Here is a 22,301-nt window from a genome sequence, read left to right on the forward strand (position 1 = left end):
TTAATATCGAAAACATTTACGATTCAAGAGCAATATACAATTCAAACATACGGTTTTAACAGAATGAATGGCTACAGATCAATAAAAATGGCTTTGTGAAAGATGAGTCAGAATCGTACCGTGGGATGATTTTGTCTGGGAGTTTATGTGTTGGTATGGCTACCGGTAACTTCTGCATCTGTCGAGCTTGCTCAAAGAGACCCGTCAGGTTATAAGAGTACAGTTGAGATGCTTTACCTGTGTAACACACACACACACATACAATCACTTTACGGTGCAACAAAACCTCAAAGGTTTCTTCAAAGTCACAGTAGATCTTCGACATCTTTCCATTTTGCTTTTTTCTCACCTGATATAGACAGCAGCCAGTTGTTCATTACATAAACCCATGTGCACCTCCGTGGAACCAGCTGCAAAATGATTTAAGTATGCAGAGATGTGCAATTAAAATATGTCTCCTCTATAAAATAAATCTATAATCCCATAAGGATATTCACATTCTCTAAATCGCAAAAGCAAAATCCAAAGATCAATGTAAAATCCATGCAGATTGTTTCTCCCTTTCTTATAAGTTTCCTAATTCTTAATTTTGACCCACAATACCAAAAGAATCTCATTATAAAGAGCTGCATGTAGGCACTGACCTGCTCCATGCTGTTCTCGTGGAGTTCATTCAGATTAAGTGTATAAATTCCTTCCTCTGCTCCGAAAATCAGGTACTGATCTGAAGCACAGACACAAGAGAAGCTCATAAAACCAACAAGAACCATAATTGTGTCCTTAATTTAGATGCACTGAGCTAAAATGAGTTCTGCATATGCTGTTTCTCACCCCTGGTGTTGGGGTTTATCCAGGAACAGGCACAGTGAATCTTTAAGGGACAGCCATTAAACACTTTAGAGAAACAAGCTCCCATCTGTAAAGCACAAAGAAAGATCAACATCACATCAGCAGAACAGAGTTTGAAACAGCCCATGACTACTTGCTGTGATATTTTCAGTGTTGGGTGTAATCTGATTACAATGTAATTAGTAACAGTGATCTAATCACTTTTTAAATCCAAAAGTAGTGTAAAACATTGCATTTTAAATTCTTGTAATCAGAATACAGTTAATTAAGTTCAAATACGTTAATTACCTTACTTGAGATACACATATTTCTAAAATAACATAGAATAGAATACATTTAAAACATCAATTACATTAATTTGTAATTTATTACAAGCATAATATGTAATATGTCTGTTTGTGTTTCAGTGACAGCTAAAGGGGTTGAACAAGGACATGTTCATCAAGTCAATGAACAGGGAGGATTCGTTAAGCGGAAAAAACAAAAGCTTTCTGTGAAAGTAACTTAAAAGTAAAGTAATTAGTAGGGCTGTTGATTTAACGCGTTAATTCAGTGCGATTAATTATATTAAAAAATAACGTGTTAAAAAAAATGTACGCAATTAATCATGACCCGGACCGTAATAATGAATATCCCTAACATTAGAACAATTCAAGCTTGAATTGTTTGACCGGTTTTCTCCAGGGGGCAGTAAGCGAAACTCCAGCTGTATAGGCAACACGCAGCTTATACAGAGAACAAACCACAATTAACAACAACAGACAGCAAAAGATGAGTATAGACGTGTTCTTACGTTCAAAACACAGCTTGATCTGAAAGCAGGGATCTCAAGACACGTTTTTCTATGTTTAAAACCAAGTTAAATTTGATACAGCGACCTAAAAACGGTATGATTATGACACGGCACAACCAAAGTTAGACGCTCCAAAAGGGTCTGTCTGACGCATGTGTAAATTGACACATCCTTAGACAAGCACTTTTAATAAATCTCAGACTGATTGACTAATTCAATTGCAAAATGGATTGATGTGAACTGTAGGCCAATGATAGGCTTATGTTCAATAATATGGAAATAAACAATAAATTAGATTCTAAAGCCACTTTTTGTATTGTCTTATCAATGCTTTACTCATCCACCACAATAATGTAATGCATTTTAATTATACTGAATTTATATACATGGACTCTACAAGACACCTGAAGGTGTCCTGTGGTATCTGGCACCAAGACATTAGCAGCAGATCCTTCAGGTCCAGTAAGTTGCAAGGTGGAGTCGCCGTAAAAACAAAAACGGGACTCATCGAACAAGGGGACCTTCTTCAAACTCTCCAAGGTCCAGTTCTAACACTAGTTTGCCCATTGTAGGTGCTTTCAACGGTGAACAGGGGTCATCATGGGCACTCTGACTGGTCTGCAGCCCCATACACAGGAGGCTGTGATACACTGTGTGTTGTGACACATTCCTCCCGTAACCATCATTAAAATTTTCTGTGACTTGTGCCTCAGTAGACCTTCTGTCGGTTTGGATCAGACAGGATAGCCTTCTTGCCCTCACGCACCGATGAGTCTTGGGCGCCCAACACCCTGTCACCGGATTTTGGTTTGTCCCTCCTCAGACTACTGTAGGTAGGTCCTCATCACTGCTGTCCGGGAGCACCCAGAAGCCTTGCGGGTTCAGAGATGCTCTGACACAATCGTCTGGCCATAACAATTTGGCCCTTGTCAAAGTCGCTCAGGTCTTTACTCCTGCCCATTTCTCCTGCATTCAACATGTTGACTACGAGAACTGATTGTTCGCTTACCATCTAATCTACCCAGATTTTGACATGCGGCCTTGTTAGGAGATAATCAACGTTATTCGCTTCATGTGTAAGTGGTCATAATGTTTTGGCTCATCAGTGTATGTGTATATATTATATTATATATATATATATATGTGTGTGTGTGTGTGTGTATGTATGTATTATTTGTAATTATTTAAATAGAACCATTTATAATGCTTTCATCATTATATACTGAATTATTGTTATTTGAAGTATAGTATAGTATAGTATAGTATATAAGCAAGTATTTATATGTGCGATTAATTCGATTAATTCATTGGCATACCATGTAATTATTTAAAATTTTTAGTTGATTGACAGACCTAGTAATTAGTAATGCAATAAATTACTCTGTGAAGTAATCAGTAAAGTAATCTGTTTACAATTTTTAGAGAAGTAATTTGTAGTGGATTACTTTTTTAAAGTAACTTACCCACCACTGGATATAAGTGTGTGTGTTATAGAGTGAGAGAGAGCAAAAAAGAGGCAGGGCTAGATGACTCACATGTACTTTAGGGGTTGGTGGCAGGCCATTGCTGATTGGTTTCTAAAAAAAAAAAAAAAAAAGAGAATAGATAAACACTGTGAGAGACTTGTGTCAGGATCACAGTTTTCCAGAGCAAATAACAGTCTAAAGCCTGTAGAGTTTAATTAACTTTAATTCTACAGTATAAAGCCAGTGCTGAATATAAGGACCATGCCAGTATCACAGTATAAAGGCAGTAAATTGCTGGAATTGCAACATGTTTGATCAGTTTTATTTGCCTGAATTCAGAAGAACATAGTAAAGAATGATGAGATAATTTCCTAATCAGATATACAAGAAAGCATTTATAGCATTTATTGAGTTTCTATGGAAACTAAAAATGTCAGGAAATATAATTATTATTTTTTTTTTTTTAAATGGAAAATTTCTGCAAAAAGTTGTCTAAACACATCTCTAATCTATATCAAACTCAACTCAGAAGTTCCAAAAAATAACCTGCGGCCCTAAACAAGTTAAATTTAATTATACCTGCAGACTGGATGAGGGAAGGGAGGCCAGTCTTTCTCTCTCTCCATTCTCCTGGGCAGAGCAGACTCCATTACCTGTACACACACACCTGTTTAGTTTGTCTGTCTATTGGATATTGGGCAAAAACATTTTGGAGTGCGCAGACCGTGTGCTACGTCTTATACAATTTTCGTGACTGTGCAAAGCGCAAGTGGGCGTGGGTATGAGTGTTTGCGCTTTCTGTGGGTGTATGCTCGCAAACTGGGGCTATATTGTGTGTAAATGTAATGCCGCAAAAATGAATTAAATTTTTCAAAATCAAAAACGAATGGTAGAAGTGAAGTGTGTTCTGATATAATCACTGTTAATACTAGCCATAATAGATTTGTTTGTATATAGATGAAATTATTAATAATACTTACATTCTCTATAATTTAACGGAGCGCAAATTCAAATCCTGACAAGAACCACATTTTCCATGCGTATAAAAGGAGCGTGTTACTGTCATTGAAGTCTGACATTTAACAAGAACGCAGTTTATGCACAAAAGAACGTTAAGTCCATATTTCTATTCTTCTAATTCAATGCATACAGTTCATTTACACTACCAAGTTCTTATGAATGTGCTGTCTTTGTTTACATTGCTGATGCTTGACAAGGAATGGACTATATAATAATAACCAGAGAAGAACCTCGGAATTAATTTGCACTTGACCCAGCCCATTAGCGCATTGCGTGTGCAATTTCGCCAAACCCACTTGTGCCTAGACTTAGCATATGCTTGCACGAAAATACCAAAAATTCCTGGCCATGACCATTGATTTTGCGTGTAGGACTTATGGCATAGCACTGCGCTTAGTGCTAGCATTTTTAAAATAGGGCCCATTAAATGACATACAAGGCACAAACACACACACACGCACACACACACACACACACACACACACACACACACACACACACACTGCAAGTTACATTTGAAAAGACACATATACAAAAACACACAGGTATGAATATGAACATTCATCTCCTAAAGCATACATTCAGATATATAATTATTATGTAATAATATTATATATTATATAATATAAATACTCTAACAATTGTACCACACAGACCCATCTAAGAAGCTCTAAACTAAATTATGCTAAATCTACAGATATCTTGTAGGGAGACTCTAAATGACAATATTCAAGCAGTTCGAAAAACAGACTGCCAAGCTGTCTACCAATCACAAGAGAGCTTCTCTCAAGTTGGCGGTGCTTAGCTTACTCTTTTCCTCCTGTTGTTCAGCATGAAGCCATTCCCAGAACCTATATATCCCATCATCCCCTGCTGGCTCTGTCTGAGCATGCTCAGATGGTTCGTTACCTAGACTACTACGCCTATGTGGAGGCAGGCGTGGAGGTGGCGGTCTGGGGGGCACACAGGAAGCAGGGCGAGCAGGAGGGGTGGATCTTGCAGACGTTGGACAACGTTTTATGGTTCCGTCTCCAGTATTGTCATCTGAGACTGTACTGTTCTGAGAGGGGGACAGACACTTCGGCTAGAAAGTGAAAGAGGATGAGTGTCAAAAAGAAAAATATAAACATGAAAAGAGAGTTTTTGTGTCAGCAAGGCTAAGCTACTGACAAAAAAACTACCTCTGTTAATCTGAATTTTTGTCCTAACAAGCCGTGAATACTATGATCAACAGGACGTTTTGTCGGTTGCTTGGTTTCTATTTCTGCAATGTCAAACTGGGTAGCCCCGCACACAGTAAAATCTCATTGGTCCAAAATCCTGCTTATAACTGTACATTAAACATCAAATATATTTTCATTTTTCATGTGGACAGACAAATTACTCACTGGAAACAATTGGAACAGTACTGTAAAAACAGTATTATCTTACATTATGCCTATTTATGACATGGTGTGAGGCAAGTGTGTTGCAATGGTAAAGAATATGTGTGTGGTGTGTATGAGAAATTTTTTTTACCTTGGGTGGAAGTGGAGGTGGAACTTTAGGCCTCATGGTTGAAGTAGAGTTACAGCTGTAAGAACACACACACACAAATCATATTGTGTTTATTGCCATATAACCAATCAAGATGCGGCAACAAAGGGAAGAGAGATGCATGGAGTATCTTTGGATAGTGGAAACACACACAGGGATGAGATCAGAGAGAAAGAAACCTCATATGCAATGTTAAAAATAGTGACGCTTTAGTTTTGGCAAGCAAGAATGGTCATGTGGACACAAGACACACAAACAGAGTGTTAAATAAGTTCAATCTACCCTATACAGAGAAGAGATTTAGAATATTTTGAACTGCTTAGAGACAGCTGCCTCTTCCAGGATGCTCTAAGTAGGAGGAACACAATTTGGAATTGTCCTCAGTTGGAGTTTGAGTGTACAAACTGAGTGTAAATAAAAGTTTTTATTTTCCCCATCTTGTGCAGTTATGATGGCCTGACTCATCACCAAGTTATAAAACAGACCACAATTACTCCCATGTCAGACAAAATTGACAAAATACACTATACTTAGAAAAAAGCAATAAGTAAGGTTTATTCTTATGTACAAAGTGGAATTTCTGAAGAAAATGTAAGTGGTAAATCATCCCAGTACAAAACTCAACACCATGATGCAAGGGTGTTCTGGGTGGATGTTAGTGCATTGTTTTTTGGTTGCTAGGGTGTTCTGGGTAGTTGCTAGGGATTTCTAAGTGGTTGCTTACAAGTTCAAGTCAAAAGAACCCAACCTTAAGTCTCTATGATATTCTGATCCTAAGATATGGTTTGACTTCCTCCTTCAATGTAAGTCTATGGGATTTTTTCATCCATTTTATCTTTAACTATGTGAACAATCAAAGTCCAATAACTTAGAAAAGTAAAAGTATAGCCCTTCTTAACAAGTGACAGAATTTCAGATAAAGGTAGACCAATATATCGGTTTTACCAATTAATAGGTGCAGATAGTTGCTTTTGGAACTATCGGTTATTGGCGAAAATCAATGCCTGCACTGGCAAGTTAGAATGGCTTGGTTCTACAGTATTACAGTGGCCTGTAGAGGTGAAATAAAAACAATCTCTGACACCTTGTTGGGAAATGTGACTATATGAAATGTGCCCTGTCATCATATACATTGTGTCTTTAACTTCATATCTTGTAAATAATAATAAACCTTATTCCTCATTAAACTGGTAAATATACGTATAGGCTATAAAAAGATTAATTTGGTAAATACTTACATATAGAGCATTGTAAAGGAGCCAAGTTTCTGTCAATTAAAAATAGGCTATGTGCCAAAAAACATTTGTCATTTCAAATGTTTATAGGTAAAAGTTTTGCGTTACGCACAAAACCTTCACTTTTTTGGTTATTATTTGGATTTTGGTTGCAAAATAAAGTGCTTTTGGGATTTTATTAATTTTGGACTGTTGTAGCCTCAATGCCTCTGCCTGTCATTGTAAGAAAAGACTAAGACATTTTTATCATTCTATCAATCGATTTTTTTTTTTTTAACTATCAGCTAATTAATCGGTTATCTGCCTTTTCCACCACCTTAGTCATCGGTATCGACAAAACCCACAATCGGTCGATGTTAAATTCATATATTATTTATTTCTGTACTACAAACGGTGCAGGACAAATTACACACCAGATTTATAGTTGTGCTCAAAAGTTTGCATACCCTGGCAGAAATTGTGAAAGTTTGGCATTGATTTTGAAAATATGACTGATCATGCAAAAAAAAAAAAAAAAAAAACTGTCTTTTATTTAAGGATAGTGATCAAATTAAGCCATTTATTATCACATAGTTGTTTGGCTCCTTTTTAAATCATAATGATAACAGAAATCACCCAAATGGCCCTGATCAAAAGTTTACATACCCTTGAATGTTTGGCCTTGTTACAGACACACAAAGTGACACACACAGGTTTAAATGGCAATTAAAGGTTAATTTCCCACACCTGTGGCTTTTTAAATTGCAATTAGTGTCTGTGTATAAATAGTCAATGAGTTTGTTAGCTCTCACATGGATGCACTGAGCCATGGGAAGCAGAAAAAAAAACTGTCAAAAGACCTGCGTAACAAGGTAATGGAACTTTATAAAGATGGAAAAGGATATAAAATGATATCCAAAGCCTTGAAAATGCCAGTCAGTACTGTTCAATCACTTACTAAAAAGTGGAAAATTCGGGGATCTCTTGATACCAAGCCAAGGTCAGGTAGACCAAGAAAGATTTCAGCCACAACTGCCAGAAGAATTGTTCGGGATACAAAGAAACACCCACAGGTAACCTCAGGAGAAACACAGGCTGTTCCGGAAAAAGACGGTGTGGCTGTTTCAAGGAGCACAATACGACAATACTTGAACAAAAATGAGCTGCATGGTCGAGTTGCTAGAAAGAAGCCATTACTGTGCCAATGCCACAAAAAAACCTGGTTACAATATGCCCGACAACACCTTGACATGCCTCACAGCTTCTGGCACACTGTAATTTGGAGTGATGAGACCAAAATAGAGCTTTATGGTCACAACCATAAGCGTTATGTTTGGAGAGGGGTTAACAAGGCCTATAGTGAAAAGAATACCATCCCCTCTGTGAAGCATGGTGGTGGCTCACTGATGTTTTGGGGGTGTGTGAGCTCTAAAGGCACGGGGAATCTTGTGAAAATTGATGGCAAGATGAATGCAGCATGTTATCAGAAAATACTTGCAGACAATTTTCATTCTTCTGCACGAAAGCTGCACATGGGACGCTCTTGGACTTTCCAGCATGACAATGACCCTAAGCACAAGGCCAAGTTGACCCTCCAGTGGTTACAGCAGAAAAAGGTGAAGGTTCTGGAGTGGCCATCACAGTCTCCTGACCTTAATATCATCGAGCCACTCTGGGGAGATCACAAACCTGCGGTTCATGCAAGACGACAAAAGACTTTGCATGACCTGGAGGCATTTTGCCAAGACGAATGGGCAGCTATACCACCTGCAAGAATTTGGGGCCTCACAGACAACTATTACAAAAGACTGCACGCTGTCATTGATGCTAAAGGGGGCAATACACAGTATTAAGAACTAAGGGTATGCAGACTTTTAAACAGAGGTCATTTCATTTTTTTTCTTTGTTGCCATGTTTTGTTTTATGATTGTGCCATTCTGTTATAACCTACGGTTGAATATGAATCCCATAAGAAATAAAGAAATGTGTTTTGCCTGCTCACTCCCGTTCCTATTACCAATTCTCCAAGGGTATGCAAACTTTTGAGCACAACTGTAACTACTTTGGGTTATTGGTTTATTCAAATTCCTAACCTTAAATATTGACTTCGCAAGCACCTTTAATAATCCATGGGATAACTAATACATAAAATTGTATTCACTTGTCCAAGCAGCTAAGAAAGTCAAATAAATACTAAAGTCTATTGGTTCTCCCATTAGCACTCATATGAATAAACTCACAAACACAAATGCACATTTTCACAAGGACCATGCATTTCTGAACCAGCAAGCAACTTAAACCAAACACAATGCTAAACAAACTGATCAAATCCAACAATCTTACATATGGTTCACACTAACACACAGGGAATCACTGATGATCACAGGAGTGTCTGAATATCTCAAAACACATCTTCCTCTCACTTACTGCAAATCATTATCACCTTCATCCTCATCTTCTAAATGTGTCACATGACCCCTGAGAGAGATGAAGAGGGTGAGGCTAAGCCAGAGAAGAGAACGGACACACTCACGCAAACATACAGAAACATACACAGACACTCAGCAATAAGAGCAGCATCTTAGTTCCAAACAAAGGAAATGAGCCTACAGAGGTGATTTGTTTACATAGCAGTTTGGCTGACCAGTCAAAATTGGCAATGGGAGGGGCTATTTTGTACCTCTGATTAAGTTCCTCAGCGACAGATTTTAATAGACTCCTAAAGAATAATTAATGAGAGAAAGAAAAAACCTGTTACACATATACAAAACACAAACACATCAGTATGAATTGTCACAATTATGAAATTCTGGCAAGCGATTAATTTTAATCAAATAATTGTGATTAACATCTCATTAATAATTTAATTACATACTGCACTAGAAAGAGATACATTTCATGGCATTTCTATAAACCCATTAAAGAAATATTTTGAGTTCAATACAAGTTAAGCTCAATCGACAGCATTTGTGACAATTTATTTCGATATGTCCTTATCTTTAAAAATGCAAAAATCAAGGTCAAAGTGAGGCACTTACTGTACAATGGAAGTGAATGGGGCCAATTTTGGGAGGGAAATGAGAAGCTTATTTATTTATTTTTTTAAATCACTTACATTATTTCATCTGTTGCAACTTGTGTATTATTTGAGCTACAACATTTTTTTTTTTTTTTTAGGGTCTTTTAAGGTTTTCAGCTATAAATTTACAAAGAAAAGGCAATTGATTTTATCACACTAAAATCATGTTAACACACATACTGTTTAAGTCTGGTGGCTATTCTTTTGAAACCGTGAGTATTTTAACTTTAACGAATTGGCCAAATAAATTATAAGAGCCTCACTATAAACCAAATTTCTGCTTTTCTGACATATCCAAATTAGTGTTTTGTGGTAATCAACATTATGCCACAAATGCTGTCGATTGAGCTTCAAGTCGGCATGAAATCAATATTGACCACATTTATTTTATTAATGCATGTTACTGGTCTTATTGTGAATGATTCATCCATGCAAGTTTGCTGTTTTATATAAAAAAATGTTTACCTCGTAATCTAATCAAAATGTCATAACTTGCTCTTCCGATGATATGACTGACTCTTCTCTGCTGATGTATACATTGCCATGCTGCAGTTAACCCTTTAAGTTCGGATGCGCCCGTGAGAAAAAATAATTACCGAAATATTAATAGCTATAGTCTTGACCAACAGAAAAAAGGTATCGTTTTAAAGCTTAGAAGCTCTACTTTACAATGCATGTAGGCATTATGACCAAAACTGAACAAGTGCTTTGAAATTTGCAGACAAATCAGAAGTGTTCCATTTATTTATTTATTTTTTTCTCCCCAATTTGGAATGCCCAATACCCAATGCGCTCTAAGTCCTTGTGGTGGCGTAGTGACTCGCCTCAATCCGGGTGGCGGAGGACGAATCTCAGTTGCCTCCGCGTCTGAGACCGTCAATCTGTGCATATTATCACGTGGCTAGTTGATCGCGTTACCGCGGAGACATAGCGCGTGTGGAGGCTTCACGCTATTCTCTGCGGCATCAAAGCACGACTCACCATGCGCCCCAAAGAGAGCGAGAACCACACATTATAGCAACCACGAGGAGGTTACCCCATGTGACTTTACCCTCCCTAGCTACCGGGCCAATTTGGTTGCTTAGGAGACCTGGCTGGAGTCACTCAGCACATCCTGGATTCGAACTCGTGACTCCAGGGGTGGTAGTCAGCGTCTTTACTCGCTGAGCTACCCAGGCCCCAGAAGTGTTCCGTTTTGATAATTTATTTTAAAAAATTTTAACGCCTCCATTTCAGGAGCGGTGCTTGGAGATGGGGAGGGTGGCGGCTTTTGAAGAAGGGTCATCTAGAAGACTGGGGAATTTGGACTTGTTTGTGGGGAAATGGAGCAAATATCTGGCATTTTGGTGGGGGTTAACTATTGATTCTGTTTATATATGTTTTGCTTTTCTTTGTTTAATATATGAATCAATAAAAAATGTTAATCACCAAAAAATAAATAAATAAATAAATAAATAAATAAATAAAAAAATAAATAAATAAATAAAAAAAAAAATAAAAAAAAAAAATCGCACAATACATAATATTGTAATCAGTAAAAACATCAGTCTCATCAAACAGCCATGTGTCATACGTTGTTGTAAAGCTCTAAAAGCGTAGAATACAACCAGCCTATTTGTTTTACTCACAGACAAAAATACAGCGAGTAATAGCTAAGTATGTCATTGACATACAGTGCATTCAGAAGGTATTCAGACCCCTTCATTTTTTTCACATTATGTTGTGTTGCAGCCTTATGATAAAATGCTTTAAATTATTATTTTTTTTTTTTCACATCAATCTACACTCCATACCCCATAATGACAAAGCAAAAACCAGATTTTTGATTACTCTGCAAATGTATTGATATTTCAAAAAACTGAAATATCACATTGACTTAAGTCTTCAGACCCTTAACTCTTAGTACTTAGTTCAAGCAACTTTGGCAGTGATTACAGCCTCAAGTCTTTTTGGTTATGATGTGACAAGCTTTCCACACCTGGATTTGGGGATTTTGTGCCATTCTTCTCTGCAGATCCTCTCAAGCTCTGTCAGGTTGGATGGGGACCATCGGTGGACAGCCATTTTCAGATCTCTCCAGAGATATTTGATTAGGTTCAAGTCCGGGCTCTGGCTGGGCATTCACAGAGTTGTCCCTAAGCCACTCTTGCGTTGTCTTGGCTGTGTGCTTAGGGTCATTGTCCTGTTGGAAGGTGAACCAGAGTGCTCTGGACCAGGTTTTTATTAAGGATTTCTCTGTATTTTGCTGCGTTCAGCCTTCTTTCCACCCTAACAGTCCCTGCCACTGAAAAACACTCCCAAAGCATGATGCTACCACCACCATGCTTCACCGTTGGGATGGTATTGCGCAAGTTATGAGCGGTGGCTGGTTTCCTCCAGACGACACTTGGAATTGTGGCCAAACAGTTCAATCTTCATTTCATCAGACCAGAGAATCTTGTTTTTCACAGTCTGAGAGTCCTTTTTGTGCTTCTTTATGTCTTGCACTGAGGACAGGCTTTCGTCTGGCCACTCTGCCATAAAGTCCAGATCGGTGGAGTGTTGCAGTGATGTTGTCCTTCTGCAAGATTCTCCCATCTCTACACATGATCTTTGTCGCTCAACCAGAGTGACCATCGGGTTCTTGGTCACCTCTCTTACCAAGGCCCTTCTCCCTTGATTAGTGGTCAACCGATATATCGCCGAGGCCGATAAATCTGCCGATTTTCTGACTTTTTTAATTATAGCATCGGCCTATAAATTTTGCCGTTTGGCCGATTTGTTTCTTGAGGGCGCCGAAAATCGGCTGCTTGCATGTGAAGCAAATGAGACATGTAAACGACCAGTCACGGTTCGTTTTGTTGTTACGTGCCATCGTGTTACTACAATAATAGGCCGGTGTGCAACACAGTCTCATTTAAACGGTCCGTATATCAGAGCCGCGGCAGACGCGTTTGAGCTCATAATGTTGAAGTGCTCGCCTGTTTCATTCTCCCTCTCTCTCCTCAACAGTTCCCTGTAACTTTTAACTGCCTCATCTAATGATAAAAATGCAAATATCCGGATATCTCATTTAAACAGATGTAATAAACCAACCTCACACAACTTGAGCAAATTTAGCATCCTGTGGAGCGCTAATTTATTTATCTGTAAAGCACGTATTCTAACAGTTTCTCCACAGCAGTTCCTTGTAACTTTTCTAATGATAAAATGCATATATATACATAACTTCTATTATATACCATCTGCAAATATGCAAATATCTTGTTTAAACAGATGTAATTCACGAACCTCACGAAAATCCAGCGTTTTCTTCCCGTCGAGCGCTTATTTAATATCTTCCTCTGAAGTGCGAATTCCATCAGCCAGAATCAAAATTTCAGGATCAGGATTAAAAGTTCCTCTGATTCACAAATCATGATGGTCAGTCCGTGATAATCCAAACAGGCGATCCAGGCCATTTAAACTGTCAGGAGATTGAGGCTTGTGCTGGATCAGAGACTATTTAGCAGAGACGGGCCACTTCTATTAAAATGAATGGGAGAAATTGGAACGCCCAAGCAAGAAGCTCTAGCACCCAACGGTCAAGAGATGTAGAAAGGAAGTTCCACCTTACTGGTAAAAGAGCCAATCACCTTTAAGACATAGACATCACCTGTCAATCATCTCGAGAACGCGCATGTGTACTAGCTATACAACCCGGGAAAATTGCGTTTTTTTTGCATAATCTGAGGTAAAGATGCACCATTTATAATACCAGTGTTTTCAGATTTCACTGCTGATATGAAATATGCTCTTTGATCTTGACCGACCGTTTTTAAGATTTCTGTGTTCCCCTATTCAAGTATATAGGAGCTGCACTGGCATGACTGGAAACAGTCTCCCGGGAGTGTTCCAAAGATGGCTGCCAGTGAACTGACTTGCTAGAAAGACTTTTGCTCCGCATGAGCGCGTGAGTGCATCTTTAAAGTAAAAGCGCTTCACGTGTGCTGTAAGTAAATGTCTTGTTCACTATGCACTGGATGTGCAATTGGTTTGATTCGTTATTTTTTGAGAAAATGTGATTCCCGGACTACTGTGTGTTCTGTTATTTCCTTCTTCCTAATATATTAACAATTTCTTCATGTGCAAATAAATTACTAAAATTTGATGACTAAACAGAAATCAGAAGAAACTGCTATCTTCCATTTAAAATACAATATAATTTTTTTAGATTCTTTTTTTACAAAGTTAAAGTTTTATGTGAAATTGAGTAAATACAGTGCTAAATATGAGTTTGTTATTTAGCAATTTTATGTTTATGTTTATGTTATTTACTATATTAAATTGTGTGATATATCAGCATTGTATCGGCCTATCGGCCACCCTGCACTCTGGATATCGGCATCGGCCATTAAAAAACCCATATCGGTCGACTACTATCCCTGATTGCTCAGTCTGGCCAGGCGGCCAACTATAGGAAGAGTCCTGGTTGTTCCAAACTTCTTCCATTTAAGAAATATGGAGGCCACTGTGCTCTTGGGAACCTTCAATGCAGCTAAAACATTTTTGTAGCCTTCCCCAGATCTGTGCCTCGACACAATCCTGTCTCTGAGCTCTGCAGGCAGTTCTTTTGAACTCATGGCTTGATTTTTGCTCTGATATGCATTTTCAGCTGTGAGACCTTATATAGACAGGTGTGGTGGACTCCAATCAAAGTGTAGAAACATCTCAAAGATGATCCAGAGAAATGGGATGCACCTGAGCTAAATTTCAAGTGTCATAGCAAATGGTCACCCTTACAAAAATGGAGAGTTCACTGCAAATTTGCCACAAACTCGCCACAGATCATTTTCACACGCAAATGAGCTTTGCGGCAAATTGTTCATTGTTGCCAAAGGTTTGCCGAGGTTCACCACTACCGGCGAAGAGCTGCAGAATTCTGGCAAACATTTGCGGTGAATCACAAGCTCATTTGCATGTGAAAATAACGAGCGGCAAATTTACGGAAAATTTGCGGCTAGTTTAGATTTTTTGTAAGGGTCTGAATACTTATGTCAGTGTGATATTTAAGTTTTTTTCTTTTTAACAAATTTGCAAAGTTATCAAAATCTGTTTTTTGCTTTGTCATCATGGGGTATGGAGTGTAGATGTGAAATTCTTTTTTAATTTAAAGCATTTTAGCATTAGTCTGCAACATAACTAAATGTGAAAAACATGAATGGGTCTGAATACTTTCTGAATGCATTGTACATGTTTCATGTGAACAGATGTTGCTCATATGCCGTGTTTTCGCTATAACTTCAAGAAAGATAAATTGAACATAAAATATCAAATACCATTACTTAAAGGAGGCGATTATCTTTAAAATGAGCCCACACACAAAAAAATCAGAAGCATAAATCATTAGATAACCCACACGAAGCAAAATGTGCACACAGCATCTGGTTGTCTGGCATCTTGCTATCTGGCTACAAAAATGTTAGCTGTCCTGAATCAGATGACATCATCGGAAATGCTGTAGCGTCATGGAATGCTAAACCAATTGGATTGGGTTCAGATAGCTCCAACCAGTGGAGTCATCCATATTTAAGCAGCGTGTCATGTGATTAATCACTCTAATTACATATGGCCACGAGGAGATGGTGCCAAGTTCATGACACAGACTCAATGATGACTCAAATGGCACAGAATAAAATTAATTCTTTGAAATATCATTACTAAAATCATGTCTGCATGCTATACAAACCTTTAGTCATTGTTGTGTTTGCATGTTTAATTAGTTCTTATGTACAATGATTATGTTTTATTTGTTTGGAGAGGCTTTTGGACACTTGGAGATGTTTTTGGACACTAGGATAAATTATATTTGTAATGCTATATCTTTTGATTGCTTTGTCGTATCAACACAAAATTTGACTCAGTTATGACATGATTGGGAACAAAACAAAAGCAGTTTTCCAAAGCCACCTTATTTACACTCAGAGATATATATTGTCAAATCAGAAAAATCAGAAGAAAAAAATTTGGCTCAAGTTTTTTTGTGATTATTCAACAGTTTCGTGGGCTGAGAGTCTCAGAATTTATCATAATCTAAATCATTAAAAAATTGAAAAGTTTTCTTTAAATATGTTACCAAACACTTAACCTTGTTTTTTTTGTTTTTGTTTGTTTGTTCATTTTTTGTTTGCCTTTTTCGAGTTAAAAGCCTATAATTTTGGGTACGCCACTGAAAAAGGAAATCTTTAAAAACAGAGCTTAAAGGTTTAAGCAAAAAATGTTGTCAGTTATAACCTGAAAATGTCATTTAAACAATCCTGAAAATACGTCACAATATGGAAGTTGCTTGCAATTTCTGTTTCATTCTAACTTTAACTTGTATTGAACCAGGAATATTCCTTTAAAACCCCTTAAACTGGATGTGATTGGAATTTAAAGTGCACAATGATGCCGGTTATCTTAAATAATCACAATCAGTTGATCATGCAATAATCACAAATAAATCATACAACACAAATATACTCACATGTTGTCTCCAAGAATGCTTTGAGGCTCTAACTGTAGATCCTGTATAAATCAAAAAGTCAGAGTAGTCAAGCCACACAAACACAAAAAATAACAATAAAACAACAACATCAGCATAGTGTCACAAACCATCTCATGGTGTGGTTCTGTCTCCTTCCTCAGAGGCGGGTTGAACTTCACCTTACCAACTAAAAGAGAGGCACACACACACACACACATATGATAATACTTGTACTTATTTCAGTTCAGTGAGTAAAGAGGGTGGTCAGCACATGGCTTACAGTTAATCTCAGAAAGAGTCTTTCCATCTCGTGAGCTCCTGCTTGTTGAGCGGATTCGATGTGGAACTGACACAGGAGACTGTAAACATACAAACCAAATGTAAAGCTTTTTAATGTAAAGCTAAAAAAGGGGAAGATATATACACATCATTTTATAATATATGTCCATAATGTGTTATTTACAACAACCTAACCTCCTTCAGACACCCCCCCCCCATCTTTCCTCAACACAGCATTGCAAGTAACTGCAGTTATATAACTTGCATGCATTCACATACACATACAGTAAAATATGCACACTGTAGTGTGAGTAACCACACACACACTTGTACCTGCCAGCTGGCAGAACCAACTGCCTGCCCTCATTTAGGATATACATCTAAAGAAACAACCATTCAGAGATCAGTGCTTCAGCCCTATCATGGTTTCCCATTGGTTAATTCATCATCATAAAAAGAATCAGAGGTATGACGTCACCTCTGGGTCAATGTCATCCTCTTCTACATCGCTGTGTGTGCTGTGGTCAGGGTTGTTGGCTTTGTCTAGCAGCTCAATGGCAAGAGTCCGGCTAAGTGGCTGGGTAACAAATGGGTGCTTCGGAAAACAGATAAGTGATAAAACAAAACATTACTAAATGATGGAGGATCACAGTAGCCAATCAGAAATGTTCTATAGATGAAGGGCGGAGTTTACCTGCAGTAATCTGTCAGCGGTTGGTCTCTTTTTGGGATTTTTGGTCAAAGCCATTTTTACAAAGTGATGGAAATTATTTGTCCTTCATAAACCAAAGACACGTAAGAGGAGTTTATTAACCTTAAAAAAACTGATGTGTTAATCATTCATTTGCAAACTGTACTGCAAATCTTACACAATTACAAACCCACAACTACACATACAGTCTTACCACTTGACTTTGTCTTTCAGTTTGGGTGGTTGGAAATTACTCTTTGTCATTAGAAAGAGTGCCCTGAGAGAGAAAAACACAAACAGAAGGAGCAAAATAAAAGTGTGAAAAAGAAGGAGTGAGAGAATGAGGGATTATCAACATTATGCCACAAATGCTGTCGATTGAGCTTGTATTGAACCTGGAATATTCCACATTAACACATTTCCACCAATTTATCTGGTGTTTTCTGTGCAGCCAGTTGTGGAAAAACATTACTGTACAATTATTTAAGCTTTTTTACATAGTCTATTATTGTGGAATCAACTATATCAGATCATATATCATGCCCCTAAACAGCACATAAAAGAAGGAGTTGGTCACTTTACATGTCAGTCAAAAATTTCTTCCTTCCTAAAGGCGCGGTCACACAAAACTCTGCATGGCGAAATTCCGCAGGCGAAGATGGCGTGGGCGGATGCTGAGCGTTTCTGAAATCACCAAAAAAATAACTGCCAAGCAGCCTCTTTTTATTGCTGCACTTCTTACTTTGGCAGAGTGAAGTTGAAAAGAAACTCGCCGCTAAAATTATATCCTTGTCCATTGTGCATATTCAGTGTAGCTGTGTACAAAGCACCTCCCACACAGAGGTTACTGCCAAACCAAGCAACTTCCTATTGGTCAACGAGGCAAAAGTTCGCTGCAAAATTCACCAAACTTGAACTCCATGCAAAATTTGCGAGGGTAAATTATCCGCCACCACGGGACGAAATACAGTCGTCAATGGGAATCTGTGCAATCGTGAATTTTGCGTGGATTCCCATTGAGATGACTGTATTTTGCCTGTGGACTTAAGGGTGACTGTAATTTCGTCGTGCAAAGGTACTGTATGTTTCCTGGCCAGAATAAGCTGCAAAGTGGACCAGAGTTTATATCTATAGTCAAAAGTCTGGTTACACAAGATTTATTCTCTTGAAAACTAATGGTTATTTAGGCGTCTGCTGAAATATATGATATCGGCTGAATAGAGATTAATTAATTTAGCCAATGCTGACACTTGTTGTGTACAGGAATCACCACTGTAACGTAACATAATTGATAATGAAACACAGATTGACACCTAATTGACACAAGTCAGAGTATACATACCTCATTGGGTGCAGGTCGAACATTGGCGGCTCCAACTCCGCTAGCTCAATAGCTGTAATGCCCACAGCCCAAATATCACACAGCTGATTGTAGCCCCCTTTCCTCTCCACTGCTGCCACCTCAGGTGCCATCCTACAGAGAGAGATAGAAAGAAAAATTCATACACTTCTGTGAAACCATAAACTAGAATGAAACAATTACATAAACACTGCAGCATTAGAGACAACAGAGGACCGCCATACCAATATGGAGTTCCAATGAAGGACTTTCTTTTTGCTAAAGTTGCTGATATCTGAGCTGACACACCAAAATCCGCTGTAGAGAGACAGACAGAATGTGTGTAAGAAGAACTAATTGGTTCTGCGTAAATGGAAAGTCGTTTGCAATGTTGACATAAAGTGTTTTCTTACCTAGCTTAACGTAGCCATTATCTGTTAGAAGAATATTTGCTCCCTACAATACCAGAGCAGAGTGACAGTGAGTTAATTACACCTCTTTACATATGAAGTCATCATGTCATTCTTTACAAAGACTGTGGCATATGATTTAGATACTTCATGTAGGTCTCGTTGTTGACCCACTAAACTGTTTGTCAAGACTAAAATGTTTCCAAAAAAATGCACGTAAATTACACACACAAATACATTTCTTATCTCTGACTCCAGAAACATTCATTTTTGTGTGATGACATTAGAGTTAAGTGGGACATGCATAATAATCTTAAAACTATGAGGAATGTCACTAGCAATAGTGAAAATTCTGTAATGATTTACTCACCATCCTGTCATTCCAAACCTGTATGCTGTTATTTTTTTTTTTTCTGTGTAATACAAATAAAATAATTTTTAAAGAATCTGCACATAGATCTTTTCCATGCAATGACCACAGTTGTACAGTCCACAGTGACCACGGGCGGTCAAGCTCCAAAAAAAGCACTTTACAAGCACCATAAAAGTAGTCCAAATTGTACACTATATGTCAAGTCTTCTGAAGCTATATGATAGCTTTATGTGCTGAACAGAGAGTCTGTTCCTCACAACGTAATGATATGGACTACCTTTATAGTGCTTTTGAAGTGTTTTTTTTTTTTTTTTGTCCTGTGTCATTTTGTGGAAAAGATCTATTTAAAGATTCTTTAAAAACTCTTTTTCTGTGTTCCACAGGTGAGTAAATAATGACAGAATTCTCATTTTTAGTGAACTATTGACCCTTTGCTAAGCTCTGCCCCCTTGGTTATGGTTGCTTGCTCTGACAAGCTTTGCGGAGCTTCCCATAGGTGACTGCAGTTAACGGTGTGGTTTTTGGCAAAATATTCCCATAAACGGCATTGATAATATTTTGTGATGGGCTGGAATGAAGAGTGACATTTTAAAGCAAATGTATTTTTTTGTAAAATAAATTGTTAAATTACACAGTAATTTGATTGAAAACTGTGGAGACTGTGAATCAGAATTGAGGCAAAAGATTATCACAGTCACTTGAAAAGAGAAAAGTGTCATTTGATGGCGATTACACACCTGATTACATTTGTTTTGTTTTTTTGTTTTCTCCCCTTTTCTCCCCAACTTGGAATGCCCAATTCCTGATGCGCTCTAAGTCCTCGTGGTGGCGTAGTAACTTGCCTCGATCCGGGTGGCGGAGGACGAATCTCAGTTGCCTCCGAGTCTGAGACCGTCAATACATGCATCTTATCACGTGGCTTGTTGAGCATCCACGCTCAACTCACCACGCACCCCACCGAGAGTGAGAACCACATTATAGCGACCACGAGAAGGTTACCCCACGTGACTCTACCCTCCCTAGCAACCGGGCCAATTTGGTTGCTTAGGAGACCTGGCTGGAGTCACTCAGCATGCCTTGGATTCGAACTCGCGACTCCAGGGGTGGTAGTCAGCGTCTATACTCGCTGAGCTACCCAGGCCCCCACCTGATAACATTTGTGTATGTAAACAGAACTGCTCATAACATCTCATAACACACTCACTATGATGCTATGAATTCTTTATTTACTATCGCCTTTACTAAAACTTTACATTTGTTGGATAATTTCTATAAAATTCAGCTTAAAACTACTCAAACACACTTTACTCCCGTAAACTCACGTTGGAAAAAAGCAAGCACTAGTCAGAGAAATGGTGAACGGCAACCGTTATAAGACAGGATAGGTCAGAAACGCTTTTAAGGCGGGGCTTAGCAAAGGGTCAATTGAGTGAGATCTGATTGTGTGTGGACATCCAGTTTGTACCTTTATATCTCTGTGGATCTTGCCTTTGTTATGGAGATAGTAAACACCCTGGAATGATAACAAAAAAACATATTACCACTTTCATCACTCAAAATCTTCTTTTACACATCAGTAAATGTGTGTATATACCTGCAGGGTTTCCCGACACACATATGCAATCTGGGATTCTGACAAAGGCCCGGTAACTGTTAAATACAGATATAAACATACGTGTACGAGAGTTATTGTTTAACAACAACTCAAGATGGTAAATGTATTCCAAACTGCTGTTTTGGTTTCAGTGACAGTGTTTACCATGGTAAATATCCTGGAGTGAGCCCCCGCCACAATATTCCATACTGATCCACAATTTATCTCTCCTAAAACAGTGTGATTAAAACACCCATCAGTGGTCTAAAAATCAATACATTTATTGTAAGATTTATTTAGCATATTTACTGTAGTCCTGCCAAACTCTTTCCTACCACAGCTATTTACTGTTTTAATGGTGCATGTACTGAGTTGTGACAATACTTCCACAGGTTGCGTAAGACCATCCAAGAACTGAGAACTATTCAACTAATAAAGGTATACTTAAGAAATGGCATTAGAAAAAAAATAAGTTGGCATAGAATCTGATGAATTTTTATGTACAACCAAATGCCTGGGAGATAAAATGTACAGCATATAAGCTCTACAATCTAATTGATGCCAAAGACATGTTGGTGTTTGATGTGCAAGTGCATACTTGTGTACCTGAGGTAACTGCCAAAGTATGCAACGATGTTTGAGTGTTTACAATCTTTCATCATAATAATCTCCTGTTGCACAACATCAAAGTCTTCTCCTGGAAATCAATTAAAAAATTGGGAAACCAATTACTACCAGTCAGCCAATCTATTGAACAATCCACAGAACAATGTACTTTATCCAAAGGAAGAAATACTGTATATAAAGTGACAATTGAAGGCTTGTTGCAAACTAGGGATGTGTATCGTAAGGAATTTAAGGTTCCTAATTCTGATTTGGGGCCAATCCGTAAAAGTTCAAATAATCACTTTTTAAAAAGTATAGCCACAAGACATTAACAACATACATGTTAACATGATTTTAGTGTGATAAAATTGCTTACTACCTTTTCTGTGTAAAGTTATACGATGCAATGTCAACAAACCCTAAATGGCTGTAACAATTATGTCAAACAACTTTACAGCTCAAATAAGACATGAGTTTTAGCAGAATAATTAATGTAAATGCTTTTATAAAATAATAAGCTTCACAATTCAGCCTTTAAACCCTCCAAAAATTGGCCCCCTTCACTTCC

General features: G+C 37.9%; 1 protein-coding gene across 3 annotated transcripts in view; it reads right to left on the reverse strand.

Annotated features, from left to right (window-relative positions):
- Positions 1-22,301, reverse strand: part of map4k3b (mitogen-activated protein kinase kinase kinase kinase 3b) — a 36,843-nt gene that overhangs the window by 6,129 nt on the left and 8,413 nt on the right. The window contains exons 3-25 of one of the 3 annotated variants that reach the window (XM_051722737.1): positions 21,734-21,824; positions 21,293-21,357; positions 21,128-21,183; positions 20,999-21,046; positions 19,164-19,206; positions 18,996-19,068; positions 18,754-18,885; positions 17,626-17,688; positions 17,415-17,496; positions 17,199-17,315; positions 16,722-16,800; positions 16,570-16,628; positions 16,442-16,482; positions 9,559-9,597; positions 9,306-9,356; positions 5,647-5,701; positions 5,038-5,212; positions 3,688-3,761; positions 3,178-3,219; positions 832-916; positions 645-724; positions 350-410; positions 120-237 (exon numbers count right to left, since the gene is read on the reverse strand). In XM_051722737.1, coding sequence (XP_051578697.1) covers positions 120-237; positions 350-410; positions 645-724; positions 832-916; positions 3,178-3,219; positions 3,688-3,761; positions 5,038-5,212; positions 5,647-5,701; positions 9,306-9,356; positions 9,559-9,597; positions 16,442-16,482; positions 16,570-16,628; positions 16,722-16,800; positions 17,199-17,315; positions 17,415-17,496; positions 17,626-17,688; positions 18,754-18,885; positions 18,996-19,068; positions 19,164-19,206; positions 20,999-21,046; positions 21,128-21,183; positions 21,293-21,357; positions 21,734-21,824 — 1,729 coding nt within the window. Of the gene's footprint in view, positions 1-119; positions 238-349; positions 411-644; positions 725-831; positions 917-3,177; positions 3,220-3,687; positions 3,762-4,938; positions 5,213-5,646; positions 5,702-9,305; positions 9,357-9,558; positions 9,598-16,441; positions 16,483-16,569; positions 16,629-16,721; positions 16,801-17,198; positions 17,316-17,414; positions 17,497-17,625; positions 17,689-18,753; positions 18,886-18,995; positions 19,069-19,163; positions 19,207-20,998; positions 21,047-21,127; positions 21,184-21,292; positions 21,358-21,733; positions 21,825-22,301 lie in introns of all 3 variants that reach the window. The other 2 variants (XM_051722735.1, XM_051722736.1) reach the window with 2 other exon arrangements.

Source organism: Myxocyprinus asiaticus, chromosome 17, assembly GCF_019703515.2.
Source record: "Myxocyprinus asiaticus isolate MX2 ecotype Aquarium Trade chromosome 17, UBuf_Myxa_2, whole genome shotgun sequence".
NCBI lineage: Eukaryota > Metazoa > Chordata > Actinopteri > Cypriniformes > Catostomidae > Myxocyprinus > Myxocyprinus asiaticus.